This window comes from Ixodes scapularis, unplaced genomic scaffold (assembly GCF_016920785.2).
Source record: "Ixodes scapularis isolate PalLabHiFi unplaced genomic scaffold, ASM1692078v2 PGA_scaffold9__187_contigs__length_104089568, whole genome shotgun sequence".
Taxonomy (NCBI): Eukaryota; Metazoa; Arthropoda; class Arachnida; order Ixodida; family Ixodidae; genus Ixodes; species Ixodes scapularis.
In genome coordinates this window covers 7,458,610-7,480,533 of record NW_024609884.1, presented here as the reverse complement: position 1 = coordinate 7,480,533, position 21,924 = coordinate 7,458,610, and the positions used below count along the sequence as shown (strand labels likewise).

Here is a 21,924-nt window from a genome sequence, read left to right as displayed (position 1 = left end):
CCGCACCGCATGCAGTGTACTGCAAGGTGTCCCTCAGATTTGTTACGAACCGCTAGACAATGTTGACATGCCCTTTCGTTAAAACACCGCCCAGTCTGTCCAATATACAGCTTACTTTTACAGATGAACACATGTGCTGGTTGTACAAACCATGTTCAAGAAAGAGCCTCTTGTCTTTTGATAGCACTCATTCTAAGCTGATAAAGCGAGGAATTTCTCTCACCTGTCTTCAGGCTGCTCTGACAAAAAGCTGCCATAACGCTTTGACGACTAGCTTTGGATTTCAGGTGGAATGCTTAGACAGGGCAGACTACCCCGCCTGCTTGATTAACAGCGTGTGTGAAAACCTCCTACAAAAGATCAAAAGTAAAGGCAACACGGGATGGTCAGCGAGATTAAGTTAAAAAAATCAAAAAGAGTTCAAGTGATACCTTATTTACACAAGGTGTCGCACAACCTTAAGAAGATAGCAATTAAGTATGATGTCAATGTTGTTTTCTCCACTTCATGCGAGCTGGTAAAAGTTTGTCCTATGATGACTAGACAGAAACGTGTTCAATGCTCGAAGAAGCACGTCACCCAGTACACAGCTTGTGCCTCTAATGTTGTTTACGAGATTGCACTAACGTGCGGGCACGTGTATATTGGACAGACTGGGCGGTGTTTTAATGAAAGGGCGCGTGAACATTGTCTAGTGGTTCGTAACAAAGCAGGGGGACGCCTTGCAGTACACTGCATGCGGTGCGGGTGTGATCCCGTTAGAATTAACAAAATTTATTAAGAGAGCAATCATCAAGACTGAAAGGGAAATAGTTTGAGCATATTTTATAAAGTCCTTGAGTGACAATTGTATCAGCACGCCTTCGATTTTATTAAATGAGAAGGAAGTTTCTTTTCTAAATGGTTTTGTGTAGACACGTTTAACTGATACAAATGTTTTAATCATTGTCATCTGTTGTTTGTGTTTATGGGTTGCTTATATTTCAGGGGGTTAGCAAGATAGGAAAGAGGTTTCACGCATGTGTGCTGGGTGGTTTCCCTCGATTAAATCAGTTGAAAGTGAATGCCAGTCCGTGTTGTATGTGTCTCTTCTTCATCCGTGTTTTTGCGCTTTTAAGTCCTCTAGTCCAATGAACTAACTAGTCCAATCCAAAGTTTTAATTTTATTGCAAGGTTTGACAAAAGTTTGGCTCAAGTTTCACTGCTACGCACATGCGTGGAATTGAAAAACGAGCTAACGCCACCTTGCAGAGAAAAGCTGCATTATTGTTTGTGTGTTGCTTCACAAACATACAAACAAAATCATTCAAAGTTTGTGTTTGTTTTCATGACATGTAAAATGTATTTGCTGTAAAGGTATTTTACCCTAATGTTTGAAATGTTTGTGTAAAAGCCAGGCAACACTGTTCAAAAGTCGGACCTCATCTAACTTTTCTAAAAGTTTGAAGGTTTGCTGAGCTAGACGATCCCCACATTCGAAAAATGTTTGTGACTTTCCTGTTTACTATCATGATTTCATACCAATCACAATATACTGCCTGCTCAACTTCATTATTGCAGGCATGGAGAAGAAGACAAATGTTCTACAACCTGAAGAGAAGAAGACAGTGGCATACCACGAAGCTGGACATGCCGTGGCAGGCTGGTTTCTGGAGCATGCTGATCCCTTGCTCAAGGTGTCCATCATTCCACGTGGGAAAGGCTTGGGCTATGCACAGTACCTTCCCAAGGAGCAGTATCTCTACACCACTCAGCAGGTAGTAATGGCGACTTCTAAAATCACGGCTTAGGCAAGCCCTTGTTGGATGTTTACACAAGTTATTTATTTTTAGAGCGCAGCTCTTAGAGGACACATGCAAAGGAAAAAAACATTTTTTTTAGACAGCTTAGATGGAAAAAGGATGTCATAAAACCATTTTACAACGAAGAAAAAAAATTTTTAGAGCTATATTTACGGTGCTATACGAATTTGTAGTTGGCGCTCGCGGGAGCCACCGCTGGTCACGTGGTAGGCCCGCGCGCCGCCGCGCTGCGTCGCCGCCGCACGCTGAGCGTTGTGCGAACGCCGCTTCAACGCGTTTCTCCACGCCGCCGTCGCCGCCGCCGCACAAGTTCGTCTGCTTCGGGGCGCCGCCGCCGTCGTCTGACTGGCGCACAGGTCTACCACGTCTGCTTGCGCTTTTTCAGGAGTTTCCTTTGGGCTCTAAAAGTTACTTATTCATCTTAGTTTTTTGTTATACTTCAAACAAAGATGAATAAGTTACTTTTAGAGGCCATAGGAAGCTTCCGAAAGAGCGCAAGCACCACGTGACAAATATGGGACTGTCAAGGGCCACTTTTCCCAGGCGCCCGCTGGCGCCAACTACAAATTCGTATAGCGCCGTAAATATAGCTCTAAAATTTTTTTTTCTTGGTTGTAAAATCGTTTTATGATATCCTTTTTCCATCTAAGCTGTTTAAAAAAAAATGCTTTTTTCCTTTACATGTGTCCTTTAAGTGCCCAGTTCCGGGTTTCGCGGTGTTGCCGTTGGCGTAACCGCGGTAAATTTAGCGTGAAAATTGCCGTCATGTGACCTGAACACCAGTTCAATTTTCCGCTAAATTTAGCGGGAAAAATGACGCCACATGATTTGGTATCACGTCACCTATGAACAAATCCAGTTTTCCCGCTTGATTTAGCGGGAAAATTAATGCCACGTGACCTCAAGAGCATTTCAATTCCTTGCTAAATTTCGCGGGTAATTTAATTGCTGTTGAGGTCATGTGGCGTCTATTTTTCAGCTAAATTTAACGGGGAAACTGGGGGAGGAGGGAAGGGTACAGAGGAGGGGGAGGGGAGGGTATGGAGGAGGAGGATGGGAGGGTATGAGGGAGGAGGATGGGAGGGTATGCAGGAGGAGGGGAGGAGGATGAGGAGCAGAGGAGGAGAGGGTACGGAGGAGGAGGAGGGGAATACCTTCCTCTCCTCCTCACGAGCTGTGCTCTAATTTCGCGTTACAGGGATTTGTAAACGTCTTATTTTTTCAAATACTTTTTTTTTTTTTTTGTGATAGAATGAAATGCATTTTACATGCAGCAACTTTTATCTTGGAGCAGCGCGATTTCCACTGCGGGCTGCTCTGCCCAACCACAGTGGCCGAGCGGCAATTTATGCGCTGTTACATGACAGCAGAGCAGCAGCATCCCTGCAGGCCATTCACCGCATATCGGGCAATTCCATGACACGAGAAGAAATATTGTGGGAAAGTTTGCGCATAGGACAGTGTTTCCACATTTCAACCAGACGACACGTAGGGAAAATATGTGATCATTCTGGTTTCTCGTGTAGGGTCCTTTCTGGTGTGCCCATTTTCTTCTTCAGTGGTGTTTTCTGCCTTAGAGGGGTTCAGTCTGTCTGGCTCGATTTTTTTAACATTCTTTGCAAGGTCATGTCCCGTTTCGTTGAGTGTGTATGTATTCACATTCCCTGGTAAATACTCCCTTAATGTTCGTGAGCCCCTAATTTTTCCGAATTTGGGGACTTGTAAAATTTGCAAACTTTAGTGGGTGCGAATATTTGTATTGTCTGTAGAGGTCAATTTCAGCCTTCAGAATTCGCGAAATTTAATGGTCGCGAGTATGACCCAGCTGCCGAATTCGCGAAAAATCAGGGCCATGGAAATAAAGGGTTTTACAGTAACTTAAAGGCCGACGTACACTTCGTGCTTTCCACTTTCGCCCGCATCCTCCTTTCCTACATCCTCTCCACTTTTTACTTTGCCCCAACTTGGCTCTCCTCGCGGCTTAGGAGAGGAGATTGCTACGAGGAATTATCTTCCCTGCAGAAAACCGAGGTTGTATGTCGGCCTTTAAGTGCTGTTAAGACGACCTTTTAGAAAACGCTAAGCAAATTCAATGCAAGATATTTTTTTTGTTTAATATGCATGATTATCTTTCAATCAATAAAATCAAAGAGAGAAACAACAATTAAGACATTGAGGTTGTTATTGGAAGCCACTGAAACCCATTGTGCTTGTCTGCTTTCTGCGAGCAACATTGGGCATCATAGCGGCAGAAAACGCTTGTCGATGACTTATGGGAAATGAAACCTAGCAAACCATGCTGCTGCACCGCTAGCGGCAACAGTTTTTGACCGCAGAATTACAGCATGTGAAACACGCCTTAGTATAATTCTTTCCAACAAGATCCACATGTGTCTCAGTGCTGTTGGACATTCTTGTTGCCTTACTGCTTATGTCTGCTGTCTGAAATTCATTTTTATTTGCTTGCAGCTTTTTGATCGTATGTGCATGACGTTGGGAGGCAGGGTGTCTGAGCAGATTTTCTTTGGCAAGATCACAACAGGCGCCCAAGATGATCTGAAGAAGGTCACACAGAGTGCTTATGCTCAAGTAAGTTCTCTGACTTCAGCCTTTTGGAACTATGCTAGTACCCCGTGAGGGGCCGAACTGCAAAAATATTTTGTTTTGCAGTTTGTTTTCAAAGAATACTATATCAATGGAAACGACCTGGGATCTCTGACATGAATTGCTCAGTGTTGGGTTGTGCAACATATGGTCTTTGGACGGTTTGCCTGCAGCTCATGATTAGAGTCCTGCGCAGATAACAGTTTGATCATCCACATCCGATCCGCATCTGCAAGCGTATCCGCACTCAAACCACATCCGCAAAATTCGGAACCGCATCCGACCGATAATTTGCACATTCATGTTACATCATGAAATCAACCGTGAATGGAAAAAAAAAAAAAAAGCGTCTGGATGGTACCTTATACGCCGTTTGCTTATCTTATTGCAGAGAAGTCTTTGAGTCAGAATATGGTAAAAGTAATTTTATAATATGTTTTATTATATTTATATAATAAGCGATCATCCTTTCAAAGATACTTAGTGTCGCTGGGAAGATGATTGCAGTTGTGAGATTGTCCTGGGAGTCTGCGACACTGCCCAGAGTGCGACTCTGCGACACTCTGCTCAAAGGGAAGGACATTTTAATTTGCTTTCTTTTTGTTTTGTAACATTTATTTTAAGCAGACACATATTTTTAATAATAAAAATTAATAAAGGAGACTAAGAACATTGTGTCATTTTATTTAGATCAAACAATAAAAAAATGAGAGAGGAAAGGCAGTCACTCACCGCAACACTTGTATACCTATACATGGTAAGACGCAAGTACTTTACTGGGAAAATATCACAATACTTAATAATGCAGCACTTCATATCGGTTTGTTTTAAGCACAAACCCGCAACTGCGTGCTTCGGACGACGTACAACTTGCCAATTGTCGCGGGAAAAAAAAAAAAAGATGCACGCACTCGCCAAATTTTATTTTTCGACGAGGCTTCTTCTACTTTCTTGTGCCTTGTGTACATTTTGGGTTTTGTTTGGCTGAAGAATGTTTTCCGCTCTTTCCCCGTCAAACAAGAACACGCTTTCCCGAGACAATTGATGCCCCTGCATTTTTTAATTTTTTCTAGAGACAGCATTTATGGCCAAGATAGAACTTGTAAACAATCTTTTGGTGAGAATCAGGTCTTTCTGAGCATAAAGATTTTTTTTTCGATTGGCAGTTTTATTTTAAAGGACATATGCAAAGGAAAAAAAACGTTTGTTTTTAAACAGCTTAGATGGAAAAAGGATGTCATAAAACAATTTTACAACAAAGAAAAAGAAATTTTAGAGCTATATTTACGGCGCTATACGAATATGTAGTTGGCACCCGCGGGCGCCGCGGAAAAGTGGCCCTTATTTATCACGTGATTGGCCCTTATTTATCACGTGGTGCTTGCGCTCTTTCGGAAGCTTCCTATGGCCTGTAAAAGTAACTTATTCATCTTTGTTTGAAGTATAACAAAAAACTAAGATTAATAAGTAACTTTTAGAGCCCAAAGGAAACTCCTGAAAAAGTGCAAGGAGACGTGATAGACCTGTGCGCCGGTCAGATGACGGCGGCGGCGCCCCGAAGCAGACAAACTTGTGTGACGGCGGCGTGGAGAAACGCGCTGAAGCGGCATCGCACAACGCATTTCTCCACACCGCCGTCGGCGGCGGCGTGACTTTGCGGCGGCGGCCACGCAGCGTGGCGGCGCGTGGGCCGACCACGTTACCAGCGGCGGCTCTTGCGGGCGCCAACTACAAATTCGTTTTGCGCCATAAATATAGCTCTAAATTTTTTTTCTTAGTTGTAAATTCATTATATAATATTCTTTTTCCATCTAGCCTGTTTAAAAAAAAAGTTTTTTTCCTTTGCATGTGTCCTTTAAGAGAGAATTTGCTCCCACAACATTCAATAATACACTTCATAGTATCACTCGCTTATTCACTCTACACTCTGCGGTCGCACAGGTTTATGAGCTGCCTTGGCAAAAATGTAGATTCGAACCTGCAGATATCCACACCCCATCTGCATCCGCAGTCCCTGGCATCCGATCTGCAATCCGCATTATCTAATTCATTTTTATCCACATCTACCAGTTGACTGTGGATATCTGTGGATGATCCGCGGGTAATCTGTGGATATTAAGGGCTCTACTCATGGTGCACTTTATCTAGCAGGACATCACCAAATTCTTGTTGATTGACGCCCGGTGCTGTCTCTATGATCTTTACATTTATGGGCCAGCCCTCAAACCACATATTGGGCTCGAGCTTTAGTGCTGCACTCCTAACAGGCCCACTAGGATTTTGCATTCACATTTACGAGGCGGACCTAGTATTTCTCTCGGAGCACAAATATCTTGCAAAGCTGTTTGTAGGGGAAGAGGAGCCCACAAATTTGGTGATGCCTTCTAGAGTGCATTAACATTTAGCTCATTTTTATAAGACAAGACATACCAGGCGTCCACGAGAAAACCGAACCTTGTTTTTTGCACCGCAAAAATAAACTAGACAGTGCGGAGAGCTCGAACTCCGTCAGAATGTAGCCCCAGCCGTTCGAGAACGATGCCAAAGTTTCAACACTCGCCATTACCGGAATTAAAAGTTATAAGTGAAAAACTGTTTTCATCTATGAGAGGACGCTGTCCGTGAGAAGCAGCAGATGGAATGCTGCTGTTTGCTACCACATCTCACGGATGACGCCACTTGCCCTCGAGGCTTCCTGCGCTCCCTCGCTTGTCTAACCCGAACGACCGGCGATAGAGTTGCAATACCTGACAAAAGTATTGTATCCTTGTCCTCAACTTTGTCGGTTGTGTAATAGAAGGAAACAAAAGTAAATAAAAAATCTGAAATTGTCACTCAAGTTTTTTTTTTTTTTTTTTTTTTTATGAAAAGGCATTTTGATAAATACCAAAGCAAACGTCGTCCCCTTCTGTCTTCACGAACGCTGGCGGCAACGTTACTAAAATACTCAGTTGGGAAACTCGCCGTCGAAACTTGGGCCGCTGGCGTCCACCGAGACCGAGCTAAATACGACAACAGCGCCACTCTTTATCATTTGTGTGTACTGTGGTCACCTTGAGTTTTTATAAAGCTTGTTTTTGCATAAAAACAAACGGAAAAGACTCTTTTTGTATGAAATTGATTGGAGTTTAGTACAAAATGATGGGCGCGTGATGTTTTTAAAATCTTTAGTTTGCAGGGTTTTGCGGTACAATTAATATTGTTTTTATACAACCACGCCTCAGCGGTGCTTTCAGGTAGCGCGTCCCGACCTAGGTGCATTTTAACTTTGGTAGTAAGTCGTGGCGCGTCTGCTGGGGGAGACGGGGGTGGCACCCCTGTAACCTCTTCCGCTGTATCTGTTTCGGCGCTAAAATGGCCGATTAAAGCCAAAATAGATGTCACGTGCAGTTCCACGGGTGGCCGCTGTGGGAGAAATGGCGGCGTTGTGTTCGCCATTAGCTCGGTGCTCGAGGACAGATCGGGGACACTTTTTCAGAGGAATCTCGATGGCAGTTTCCCAACTGAGTGTTTTAGTAACGTTGGCTGGCGGTAATCCACGTGCATCTGCATTGATTGTTTAAGTTCAGTTATATTTTATTACCAACTGGCGTTTCTTATGCTGCAGTTAACACGCAAACAATGAAGTCGGGTCATACTGTGGTACGCCGAACTGGGGAGCTTTAAAAAGGTCACGCACAAGTTCTTGGAGTTCGGCTTACGGTCACCTTCCAAGTTGGTGATCTGGACGTGGGCCCGGCGCTTTCCAGAAGGTAGCGTCAAGAACAAAACGCACGTCTTCCACGTTCCTCCTCAAGAGGAAGAGCTCCGCTTCGCCATCGTCGGTGCCTTCGAGGCAGACCCCATTTGTCTTCACAAAGAGCTGCACGTTTGTTCGGTGTATCCAAGCACACCATGTGCAAAGCTATCCGCGAGGTGCGCCCGTACAAGTTTGGCCCGATTCATGAGTTGTTGCCTGGTGACTACGAGAAGTGACTCGACTTTTGTCGGGACGAGTTCCTCAAGATTGCACAAGGTCCATCACATCTGCAGTTTTCGCTGTTTAGTGATGAGGCAACATTTCACCTGGACGGGCAGGTCAACACCCAGAACTGCTGCTATTGGAGTTCGACGAATCTGCACTGGACGCTCGAAAGGGCTTTGCAGTTGCCGAAAGTAACAGTCTGGTGCAGAATTTGAAGAGAGGCTGTCGTTGGCTCCTTTTTCTACGACGGCAACATGTCTGGAGACACCTACCAGCAGATGATGCAGGATGAGTTTCTTGAGTTGAAAGCACCGCACATGCAGCGGGACATACACATTTTTATTCAAGATGGGGCGCCACCGCACTGGGCGAGGAGTGTAAGGCACTAGCTGGACACCATCTTTCCAGCACGCTGGATGGGCCGGGGATCGCTGAGTATGCCGTGGCCGTCCCGATTGCCAGACCTCACAATATGTGACTTGTTCGTTTGGGGATTTGTGAAGTCCCAGGTGTACAAGGGCCGCATCCTCACACTCGACACCTTAAAGCGGCGCATCGAGGCAGCGTTCGCTCTCATCACGGACGAGATGCAAGCTGCATCATTCGGAGGGTGTGAGACCAGGCTTGGCCTCTGCACTTGGCGCCTAGGAAGCCACGTCGAAGTCCTGGTTCCGACTGAAGTGGAGTGGTAGGGCCCTGCCCAGGACTGATCGGACAACAATCTACGAAGCAAACTTACACCTTCCCATCGAGTGTATGGTTTATTTATTTGAGTACCCCGACAAAGGCCCTTTCAGGGCTGCCAAATGCTGTCGTCATGGAGCCTGGCCACTCATGTCATGGCTGCTGTCCCGTGTCTGTGAATCCACATGCAAAGAAGATTCTCTTTCCTCCTCAAATATCGCTCCCTTTGTTATCTTCATCTTATACAGTTTGATTTCGCACACTTATGTTCGACCTGTAAATCAGTGAAAGGCTCGCGTTGCAACAACAAAAATGCTGAGCCAGCTGGTGAAGCAACAAAGCATCCTCATTCAGGATAAACAAAAGCATTATCCAAATACAGAATGTAGCGAGCTGGGTTAACAAAAGTCCAACCTGGAATTGTACCCAAACCGAGAGGTGAGAAACGATGCGACGGTACTGTGCTGCAAACCGACAGACCGAAACTATCCGAAAACCCCTGGCCGGTGGAGGCGCCATCTGTGAGATGCGGTTGCAAACATCTGCTGCTTTTCAAGGACGGCGTCGACTCATAGACAAAAACAGTTTTTCACTTCTAACTTTTTATTCCGGTAATGGTAAGTGCTGAAACGCATCTTGCTTGAACGGCTGGGGCTACGTTTTGACAGAATTTGAGCTGTCCTCAATGTGCAGTTTATTTTTCCCGGTGCGAAAAACAAGGTTCGATTTTCTCGCGGACATCCTATATACTTTCATCTGGGCTGTAAATGGGAAAGTCAGTGCCGAGGGCTTCACCACCACCACCAGCATGGTGACTTTTTGTCGACGCTTTTCCTTTCTTGAACGGGTGCAGACACAAATACACTGATAAGCATGCATGGTACAGGTTAGCAGATGCGTCGAGTCTGTACGCAATCTGGGTTAAAATCTTGCTTTTGTGAAGGTCATTATGTTTAGGGCATTTTGTTTCCCCTGAAGCTTCCTTTTCTTTTTTTTTCTGAATCCACTGCAAGAGATGGCCCTGTTCTTTCGACACTGTTTTTAACCATGCACAGCAGGAACGGCCGCTTTAATATTTCATGCGGACTGATCGAGATGCTTCATTCCCTTTTTGGCCTAGCACTGCGCTCATGTTCCCATCTACTGTTTCTTGTTAGCTGCCTTGGTGGCTCCGAGGCAAAGCGCCGGCCTATTGAACACTGATTTGAATCCCGGCCATGGTGCCCGCCGTATGATGGGGCTTATTACGGAAAAGGTGCCGTGTAACCGAGATTTCGCTCGCACGACAAGATCCACAGTCGTTCAAAATCAATCCTCAGTCCTTTGCTGTGGGGCGTGTCAGATGCCCTTCGTTGGTTTGACACGTAAAACCCCCAAATCGGACTTTTGTTTCTTGTTATCTTTTTTTTTTTCTGGTCTCTCTTGGTGAGCTTGTTTTTTCACAGAAGGAGACTGAAGGAGACAGGCGTTTTTGATTGAGGGGCAGTAGAATTGAGAGAACCTGGAGGGATTCTCTCAGTTCTGCTGCTTAGTAATAATCATTCTAGTAATAACAACAAAAGAAAAAAAAAGTTTCGAGCATCTTGGCCTTGGAAATTTTGATGGAAACGAGGGACGAACAAAAAAAGAAGCACCCTTTTTAGTTTACGCCAAGATGGGAGAATGTCTTAAAAAGGAATTACAGTGCCGATTTGTAAAGCCGACAGCATCAGGAACTGGAAACCCAGCTTCGTAACGTATGGAGAAAATAGAATGTGCCTGAATGCACCCTTCTGAAGTAGTGTCGTGCCAAGCCAGCAGTTGGATACCGATAGCACGCTGCAGGCCCTTGTGATGGCAGGTGGGGCTGGATTGGGCTTATGACTAGTGGCTTGTGCAGACCTCTAGCCATCTGATCAGACAAAACATTTTTTGACCAAATGGGCAGTCATCACCAGCTAGTCTATCAACGCTGTCAGGTACAGTGGTGTCGGGGCCTCTAATATGAGCGCCGTCCATTTGCGACTTCTGACGTGTCTCGTCTTTATAACCATTTACTTCGCGTTTATTTGGCACATTTCTCTTTTTCGTTTTTTTTTATACAGCAGTAAAAGAAAAACATTTATTCTTTGTGTGCTACAGTTTAATCAGAACCCCTAGCCTGCTTTAGTATGGTTTAGTGAGTTGGCAGAGATGAATCTCCAATAAAAATTGTATATTTCTGGATTAGTTTTTTAGGTGGCAGGTGCCAGCACCTTATTGTGCTGAGAACCCGTTGTGAATAACGATCACTCCGTTTTTTTTTAGGTGGTCCAGTTTGGCATGAACGAAAAGGTTGGCAACCTCAGCTTTGACATGCCTCAGCCTGGGGACATGGTACTGGACAAGCCATACAGTGAGGAGACTGCGCAGATGATTGACTCTGAAGTGCGCAAGATGGTGCAGCAGGCCTACGACCACACCATGACACTCCTCACAGAGCATAAGGCTGATGTGGAGAAGGTATGTCTGAGCCCCACGTGTGTGCTCTGCCTTCAATTGCGTCGAGGGGTGTCTGCCAAATAAGCAAAGAGCAGGGCTACATTTTCCCTGACAGTCGGTAATTTCAGTCTCTACTGAACCAAGGGTTTCGGTCCATAAGGAACATGTTCAATAAGCTCTTAGTTTGATTTACTTAGCCAAGAATCTTAGGTTTGAACAGGTGGCAGAATAGTTTGGATGAACTGGTTTTAAAGGGGCGATGCAACAATTTTTGTATTTTGCGCAAATACTGCTTAGAAGGGATCCCTGACGTTAGTGACCTACGAAACGCGTTCGTTTTTCGCCCCACGCAATAGATGTCTTAGAAAAAAAATTAAAGAAAAATGAGCAGCGTTCATTCCCTCAACTCGCAGCCAGAACAAGCGGCCACGTGATCTGGAGCCGATTATATGCCGCCAATGTTGATCATAGCCACGCGCCGGGGTTGGCAAAGCACAGGACACGCGCTGAGTTCCAGACATTGTTATGGCTCGGCTATTGTCGTCGTTGCAGCGATTGGACACTGGCCACTACCCGAACGTTTCTCGAGCTAGTATTTATCACGAGCCCAAATCGAGTGCCCATGCAGTGCTCGGGTCCAATCTATGAACCGCATTCAAATATCGTCATTGGGGTGTACTGCGATCCCCACGTTATGTCATCAAATTTTGCAAAGGAGAGATTGAATGAAAATGATTGCTTTAGTCCTTGAAATTACACCGCAACAGAGAAGTTTCTTGGCCAGTGGCGTTGCGTGTGAGTATCCTTGAGTCCCACTAGTGCCAGTAAGCTCGTGTAAAGTGAAAAACATTCCAATTGAGTATCGTTGCACCGCTCCTTTAAATTTGGAGAAATCTCTCATGTGTAATATGTCTCTAATTTTCACACTGCTCTCCGTTGTGAAACACCTAGGCTTCTTGACAACCTGTCTAAAACTTTATTAAGGTGGCGATGCAAGCGAGTTGGTTCATGACTTAGGAAATTGGAAACAGCGCACAAAAAGATGAAGACAATGAGAGGCAGCGCTTGTCCTGTGCTCTTCTCTCGTTGTCTTCGTCTTTTTGCGCGCTGTTTCCAATTTCCTATGTCTAAAACTTGCCTGTGATTCAGGGAAAAAACAAAAAAAAATTTCTGCTCGAGTGAAAAGTGTTTTATAGTGTTTCAAAATGTTTTTGTGATACGAAGCGGTTTTCCTAATGAAAAACGGGAGGATACTGACCTACATGAAGCCTGTTGACCAAGTGCATTCGCATGTTCCAGATTGCCAAGCGACTCCTCGAGAAGGAAATCCTTAGCCGGGAGGACATGATTGAACTCCTGGGCAAGCGGCCCTTCCCAGAAAAATCTACGTACGAAGAGTTTGTCGAAGGCACAGGCTCCTTCGAGGAGGACACGACCCTCCCAAAGGGTCTCGAGTCTTGGAACAAGGGCCCAGAGGACGAAGCAAAGCTCAAAAAGCCCCCTTCAGACAAAGAGAAAGACGAGCAGTCTGCCAGCACGTGACCATTTCACAGTCTTTGACCTCCGAGCTATTTCTTTTCTTTTTTTTAATTTTAGCTAAGTAATCTTTAGGAGTATTCCAACCATCAAGTGTTGATTTAGGCAAGGCATTTGTTTTTGCCAGCGCGTACAGAACGTGCAGGTCATTTTTTGTCAGTGCTTTTCAGTGGCTACTCTGCTGAATAGCAGATTAGGAAAATAAAGTGCAAATGAAATTTAGAAAAAAAAAAACGTTCAGTTGTGTACAATCCTTTGCACTGTTGCATCTACATCTGTTACGCACCAAGTTATAGTTAATAAATGGCTCCTTTTATTTGTTGCATATTTGAAACAGTATATTTTGCTTGTTATTTGAACTGTCAGCCCTAATTAGGTGAGAAGTTACAGGGCTAAAATAATTCTGTTCCTGCATGTGGGTTCTAGTGTGAACCTGAATTTTTCATTTTATTCTTGAATAAAATGCGTAGACTGCATTCAAAGGCAATGTCAATCCTCCGAGGATGCAAGAAAAATAAACAAATTACAACATCACCTGCACATAAACTTCATTCGCAGTTATGCATACACACCTTTTTGTGCAGATCTTCCTCTTCATTGCTAATTTTCTCTCATGTTTTCTATAATCTCTAATGAAACTCGAGAAATTTGTAAAGTGAATCGGTGCACTCGGTGATGGGAGTGCTGCATCATTTGCGCCACGAACGAAAGTCTGCTACATCTTGCATCAAAGCCCCATTTTCGCTCTGAATTGCGGCACACCTGCGCCAAAATGGGTTTAAAGAAAAGAAAGTTATTATTATTGGTCGGCTTTAATATTCGGAAAAGTAGAAGGAAAGAAAAGTGGTACAAATATCTTCTTCACGGTTTCTCTATTCACCATATAGTTTGTTTCATCTCAGGTCAGAGGACAGTCGAAGGCTCGGAACGCATTCAACCTCGAAGGCACACACTAAAAGCGCAAGTCACGGGTTATTAGCTGCACTTGGTTGGTTTAGCCGACGGAAGAATACGTACAGGGAGATGAATGCCATGATGTCGTACTTTGACGCTGTTTGGTTGGACCCACTGGCTCGCAGAGTCGGTTGTAGCGTCGACTTCAGGTGAAACCAAGTAGAGAGTCGCGCTGGCCAGTTGATCGCCGACATTGTCGAAATAGCCAGACGATGTCGGGAACTATATATATATAAGTCGCGAGAAAACTTAGTAAAATTGTAGGATGGTGGTATACTGTGATCTGGGGTCCATATACATACATCGGCGAAGGACTTTTTAGCGGACAGCGGTCATTTGAGCGAATCAACTTGTAGCGAATAACTGAAGCGCCTGTTCACCCCCCCCCCCCCCTTCCCCTCCCCTTTCCTTTCCTCCCCGCATGTTCACGCCACTTTGCGGCGACAGACTGCGGCGGCTCATTTGTCCTCCAGATGAGATCACTTGATTATCAGGTCTGCTACGTGCCTTCGTGCTGTGGCTGCGGAGTGCCGTGGCACTTGCGTCGCTTGTGTCAACCTTCACTTTGTCTTACCAGCGTGTACGCACCAGGCTTCACCGCTTTGCACCGGAGTGCTAGGAGCAGCGGCTGACCTGGGGGAAGGTTGGCACGATAGGCACGGAATTTATGCTAAGGATTATTATAGAATCACATTATTTATCTTGATTGCAAATTAATCTAAAAAATAACGCGGGTCTATATTTGAATGAATACGGTAGTTACTGTAGTTCCCGTGCAGAGTTCGATCGAAAGAGCGGCGAACTTTGACTTAACTGTGGTTCCAACGCCGCTAAAAAGCAGTGTCACCTTTAAAGCACAAGTGTAGGCTTTCATAATATTTGTGGGTGCTGTTTATTTCGTAGTGTATGATATAAGAGTCGCGAGTTCGGTAGGTTTATAAAATTTGGGGGACGCGTTTTTATTTATAGACATGTAGCGGATATGATCGTTTTTGATGGCATTTTGCAGAAATTATATTTACAGGCTAATTAAACTACTGAGTATAATGGGGAGCGGCGAGAGGCTTTATATCCCAACCGAAGGGTTGGGCTATGATTTATTTTTAAACCATTTTTAGAACCCATCGTAAATGGACCCTACTCTGACCAGAGGCTTATTTCTAAAAAGAAGGCTATTATCCTCTTGCGTCCTATCAATTTTTATCACAAAAGGTAATAAGTAATATGCTTCAGTACCAAAGAGGAACTCTCAATCACTCTTATAGATGAACTCATGTAGAGATGCAATCACTCTTTTCATTTTCGAGTGATGTGCTAACAGATGTTGGCATCTGCTCCAAAAGCGTCAACGGCGGCTCCAAACCAATAATTTGCCGTCTACAGAACCTGCTACAAAGGTCAAATGCCGCTTCCATCACTGAGTACACTGCGAAACGTGCTGTAGTAGACACAAGCTAATTTTGACTCCGGGATGGTTTCTTTGGCCGTCAAGTAGGGTAGAAGTTCCATGGATGCAAGTGGGGACTGCCTTAACAGCAATAATGCAGCCAGGATATTTATTTTTATTTTTTTTTTTGGGGGGGGGGGGGGGATGAGGTGGCTGGGATGTCCATGTTTTGTGGTGCGGAGGGGGGGGGGGAGGTCATGAATTTCGGGGGGGGGGGGGGGGGGAGAGAAGGGCTGAAACTCTTCCCTGGCCACACCACTGCATGGAATTTTCCTGTGCCGGGGTCCAAAGCCTCTGCTGGAAACTTGCATAGCTTTTATAAAACATACTCCTTTGACGATGCGGTATGGTGCATACAGTGCATAGATGCGGCCATAACTGACCGTCTGTTTATTCTGGGTGTTTCATTACGGACACACGAAGGGTTGTTGCTTTTGTAAACCATGGTGTCCTTTTCCCCAAGTCAGGCTTTTCTGGACGAATTGTCGCGGGTGGTGTAGTTTGCCATGTTTAAAGCGCCAACAGAAGATACTTCTCGTCACGTGTTTGGGCTGTATAAAGTTATGTGCCCTCCCCCTTCCGGCCAAAAAAAAAAGTGCTGTGAAATAAGCAGTGTAAGCTCAATGCCAGCATGTGCAAAGCACGAACAGCCACTGCTATGACAGCTAGTGACTGGTCCGGTCCACTAATGTGCGAAATCAGAGTTCAAAGTGCGCATCTTGTGCACATGCAAAACTGGCGAAATGGGACCACCCTCCCGCGTTTCTCCTGTAGAATGTCCACGACTCTAGCGCTCTTTTTTGTCTGAAGAGGATAGACTGGCTGTCCATCCTACGGACGACTCGCCGCCCCCGCTTGTGTTATTGATAGGCTCCTCTGTCCAATTATGGCTGCCATCTGTTGTCGATCAAGCAACCCTCGGTAAAAGAAGAATTCGGTTGCACCATTTGTAAACCTCTATCGCCCACACATATTCGCCAAAATTTTAAATTCGCTTAAACGTATTGGAGTTGCTGGTGAATAGATTTAACACACATAGATGGACGCATTCTCAGTTGCGTTTCGTGGCCCTTTTGATAATTTTTAACTAAAGCTTATATTTTGATATAAGGCGGTTGTTTTGCAAAATTTATAATATATTTTCAGACGTTGGAACAAAAGATCTAGAAAAAGACCACAACATGCAAATGAGAATCCTGCCAAAAGTCTCGGTGATATGGATCGAGTAGTAACAAGAGTGCAGCATCAGTGCAACGGTGCAACTTCGATGAATCTTCTTTGATACCAAATGTCGCCGCCAGTACAGCGTGAGTCAAAGGGGTCGTTGGCCCTTAACCTTTCGAGCTCAGATTTTGTACAGAGGTGGCCGAAGTCTGCATTTCGTGCACCAACTATTCAAAGTGTGAGCTTACCTCGGTAAAGAGTAACACATTAAGAGCGCTACAGTTAACGAAAGGCGTCTGATCGGCGCAAGGCCGAAATATGGTGGGAGCTGTTGACATACAGCCAAAGTAGCCCGACAGAGATATTAATGGCGCAGATGTATCATACAAGAACTGGTCCCGCGATCCACACCAAGAATGATATACAATTCGCTGGGCAAGTCCACACTTAAATATGGAATAACAGCTTACAGACACTGTGCCAAATACCTAACCCTAAAAATAGAATCGATCCAAAAAAAGGGATAGCCAAAAATATGGGTTACCTAAGTGAAGAACTTGTTTGGCAAAATTATATGCATAAAGACCTAGGACTGTGGTTGCTTTAGAGACCAGATGAAACATATATAATAAAGCATTTTTTCAACAACGGACATCAAGTAGAAAATGCCAAAGGAAGAACCTTACTGAACCGTTTATTTATACCAAATATGGCGAGGCCACAAGAAGTTATTATGTACCCAATACTTTTAATAAATTACCTGAGGAGCTACTCAAAACAAAATCCCTCCACCAAAAAAAAAAAAAAAAAAAAAAAAAAAAAAGAAAAAGCTGTCAAAAACGTGAATACTTGGCAAGACTAAATAAAAAAATAAGAAACCCTAGAATTGGGTTGCTTCGATATAGTAGTTGTAGTTAGCGACGTGACGTTAAGTAATGCCAAAATTCAACATATCTTCAGAATCAGAATCAGAATCAGTTTATTTCGTCTATACGTACAGACGACAGGGGCATGGGCAAAAAGCCAACACATGTTGGCTTGACTGGGCCCCACCCCCGTTTTCTTGGCAGAGGCGGATAAGCAAATTGTAGGAAAATGAAAGCAAAATCGTTATAGCAGGAAGACGAGTAAAAAAAAACATAACAAAAAAAACATGTAGACACTTGTAACTGGGAAGTAGAACACTGATATCATGAGGCACAATACAAAAATAAGTGAGCTACAGAAACATATTTTTGATGGCACGAGGTGTTAGTGTTTCTATGGTGAAGTTGTTGCTCCTTAGATTGTTCAATAATGATGGGAGGTGGTGTCTCAACATCTGCGTTCCATAGTTTGTTCTGCTGTATGGTATCTTCCAGACATCCTCATTACGAGTAGAATAAAAATTCATACTTCGTGCTAGACCAGCGATCTCTTGAAATAAAGGATTGTTCAGTTTAATGCCCGCTGTGTATCTTAAAATTATTGTGTAGTCATACAGGTTGGTAACTGGAATGATATGTAGAGTCTTAAAAAGGGGTTGTGTATGAGAATCATATGGGGCATTGACGATACTCCGTATGGCCTTTTTCTGAGAGACATGAAGATTATTTATATTGGTTAATGTTGTGGTTCCCCAAACCAGATGACAATAATTTAGATGTGAAGAAAATAGAGAGTTGTATAAAAGGAGTTTAATTTTTACTGGGAGGTCGAAGCGAAACCTGTTAAAAATGCCAACGGCTTTTGAAAGCTTGCGAATGAGACCTTCAATGTGAATATCCCATGACAGATTTTCCTGGAAAATTACGCCTAGGGTTTTAGTACTAGGTACTAGTTCAATGATGGAGGGCCCCAGAACAAGGTTGTAGTCGAAAACCACAGACTTATTCTTCGGTTTAAAGAGCACTGCCTTAGTTTTGGAAGTGTTAATAGGAAGTGAATTTACAGAGCTCCATTTGTGAAGCGAGTTAAGAGTATGATTTGCGACTTGCGCGAGTTTTTCCTTATCTTGAGCAGAAAAAAATAAACTAGTGTCATCGGCATATATAACATAAGTTGCCTCCGTACTAATTTTGACAATATCATTGATATATATATATTAAAAAGTAGAGGACCCAGTATACTTCCCTGAGGAACACCGGCAGCTAATGACTGTAAACCTGAACGCTGATTGTCGATGACAACGCACTGTTGACGAAATTCTAAATATGAAGCCACAACGTCAAGAGTTATCCCACGAAAGCCGTAATACTCAAGCTTTTTAAGTAGAGTGATATGATTAATGCGGTCAAATGCCTTAGAAAAGTCCACAAATATACCGAGAGTGGTACACTTTTCTTCAAATGATTTCAAGATTATTTCTTTCTGGGTTAGCAAGGCAAGTTCAGTCGAACGCCCCTTTCGAAAGCCATACTGCGAGGGGGTCAGAATAGAGAATTGGTTGCAAAACGAAGAAATTCTGGTGTGGATGAGTTTTTCCAGGCACTTAGAGAAGACGGGTAAAATGGAGATAGGCCTGTAATTGGATTGATCATTTTTGTCACCACCTTTAAAAATAACCACCACCTTGGCAATTTGCATTTGACACGGAAAATTACCCGAAGAAATTGCAACATTGTAAATGTGGGATAATACCGGTGCTAATAAGTCCAGAACGTATTTGACAGGCCTAATTTGAATATCGTCAATGTCACTTGATTTACTATTTTGGATGGAATTGAATGTACTGAAAACTTCGTATTCGTCAGTAGGCTGAAAAAAGGCACTGCGTTCATTGCGAGTTTCTAGGTAGCTTGTCGACAGAGGGTTATGACTGCTATGAACACTGTTAGCGAAATAGTTGTTAAACGATTTTGCGAGTTCTTGTCCGCGCAATATTCTATCACCAATTTTAATTTCTAGAATGCTATTGTTTTCAAGAGATCGATTTAGGAGTTGATTTACTATTTTCCATGTTTTGTCTACTCTTGACATTGTGGCTTCATTAAATAAAGAGTGCAAATAGTTTTTCTTTGCTTGCCTAAGCATTTTAGTCAGTCTATTTCTATGTGTCCTGAACTTTTTTAAATCACCAGGCTTCCTAGTATTTATAAATTTATGATATAATTTATTTTTCATACGAATCATCTTGAGACATTCTTGGGTTACCCACGGCTTATGAATGTTTTTCTTTTGTTGGATTGGTTTATAGTGAAAACTACTGTTATATGCTTTCAAAAAAAGAGCTAGAAAATTGATATACGCGTCATCAGCGGAACTTGAGTTGTATACTGGGTTCCAGTTTACGTCAACAATCAAGGACCTAAAGGTTTCGAGTGTCTGAGAATTTATATCTCGAAACATACGAATGCCTGCAAGTGTAGCGCAATGAATAACATTGACGTTGCTTGCGATCATGAATATTGGCAAATGATCACTTATCTGCACACCAATGACACCGCCATATGCGCTACCTAAATCTGTATTGGTTATGAATAGGTCGATAAGCGTGGATGAGACACTTGTAACATGTGTTGGCGATGTAATGACGTTGACACAGTCGTTTGAATCAAGGACACTTTTAAATGAACATTGCACACTTGAGGCAGTAAGCATGTTGACATTAAAATCCCCACCCACAAAAAGATTATACTTGTTTGCACTTGAAAAATCTAGAAACTTATCGAAATAACACAAAAAATTGTTAGAGTTTCCACTTGGGGGCCTATACACCACACTAAAAATATTTTGCGCACACTTCAGCGTCAGAATCTCAAAATCAGCACATATGCTAGAAAACTCAGTAACAAGTTCGCAGTCGAAAGTAGCTTTTACACAGATCAATATTCCTCCACCCCTTTTGCAATCACGATTTAAGAAAAACGTTTTGTATTTATTCAGTTTTAGTACTTCCTCATCACTTTGGTACCAGGTTTCGGTGAGCATAATTACGTCGAACGAGAATCCAAAGTCTTGGAACAATGCACAGAGTTCGTCCTCTTTATTACGCGCAGAACGCAGATTCGAATGAAAGAAAGATATCGATTTTCCTTTAGTGGATGTAAAAAGAGTGGTTATTTCACTTGGCGTAAGATGCGCGTGAGCAGCCATGATGAAGAAACGAGACTACAAGAAAAGATATGCCAAAGTTGCTACATCATCTTGGCAAGATCACTAGTGATACTGATATGAACAACCCGTGACTCATCGGTTTTTCGTGCGTAGATTTTTCCTCCCCTCGTCCACGCAGATTTCCACTTTAGTTCGTTCTTTTTGGCGATTGTCATGCCAAGCAGTTTTTTTAGCTCCGGACACAAGTGTTCGTTGACGTAGACAGGGGCGCGTGTAACATGACCTAGATCGGCCGTTGATACCCGTTTCTTCCGCGCTTTCTCGATTACAGCGTCCCGTCTCGAACGATACTTAAACTGTGCAATGATAATCTTATACATTACAGCTGTTAATTAATTAGTGTAATAGGGGGTAACTATGTATATTTTTTTTCTGGAGGTAGAAACTCCATTTATTTTGCAACGGCGTGCTCTAGTGCAAGTATCATAATGCTCCAATAAAAATGCAGAAGCATCTGTCGCGTCTCACGCACAAGCCAGTATTGGCTTATGTGGGATTTACATTTGAACTGTATTTTAAGAAGCAGATATAACATAGAACATAGCTTTATTGGTAGAATAAATATTTTACAAAATACAATAGCGAGCCGGAATAGGGTTGAAGGGCTTGTGTACCTGGCTCGGCAGGTGACGAAATGAGATAAATTAGATAACGAAATTAGATAATTAAGTTAGATAACGAAATTATAAATTAAATTAGATGACGAATTAGTTGACGGAATCAGATAACTTAATCATAGATAATTAGATAATCTAATTATCTATCGCCGAAGGTAGCAAATTCATGCTGTTGTTCTGTGTTCAGGTAAGCTATTTATTTGAAATTTTTAAACACAAAATGCAACATCTTCGGCCACCAGGGCCAACTAATCATTTTACTTACTCATTAGACTGCCCGGCCGGTCGCCCGGAGAGAGAAAATTGAGAATCTATAAACTATTTTTTTTTAATTGTTGATTTTAATATATATATATATATATATATATATATATATATATATATATATATATATATATATATATATATATATATATATTAATTACCACATAGTCGTAGAGTGAAGTTATAGAAAAAATGCAACGCACGTCTCTCTCATCCCTTTACTCACATGACATTGTTAAAGGGGCGGTGCAACAATATTCAATTGGAATGTTTTTTTCACTTTACACGAGCTTACTGGCACTAGGGGGACTCAAGGATGCTCGCACGCAACGG

General features: G+C 43.1%; 1 protein-coding gene across 2 annotated transcripts in view; it reads left to right on the top strand.

The window, feature by feature from the left end:
• LOC8034703 (AFG3-like protein 2) overlaps positions 1-13,584 on the top strand; it is a 45,126-nt gene extending 31,542 nt beyond the window's left edge. For both annotated transcript variants that reach the window (XM_029989768.3, XM_040205645.3), the window contains exons 14-17: positions 1,561-1,757; positions 4,272-4,391; positions 11,341-11,535; positions 12,814-13,584. In XM_029989768.3, coding sequence (XP_029845628.2) covers positions 1,561-1,757; positions 4,272-4,391; positions 11,341-11,535; positions 12,814-13,056 — 755 coding nt within the window. In that variant the 3' untranslated portion in view covers positions 13,057-13,584. The remainder of the gene's footprint in view (positions 1-1,560; positions 1,758-4,271; positions 4,392-11,340; positions 11,536-12,813) is intronic.
• Positions 13,585-21,924: the final 8,340 nt, after the last annotated feature.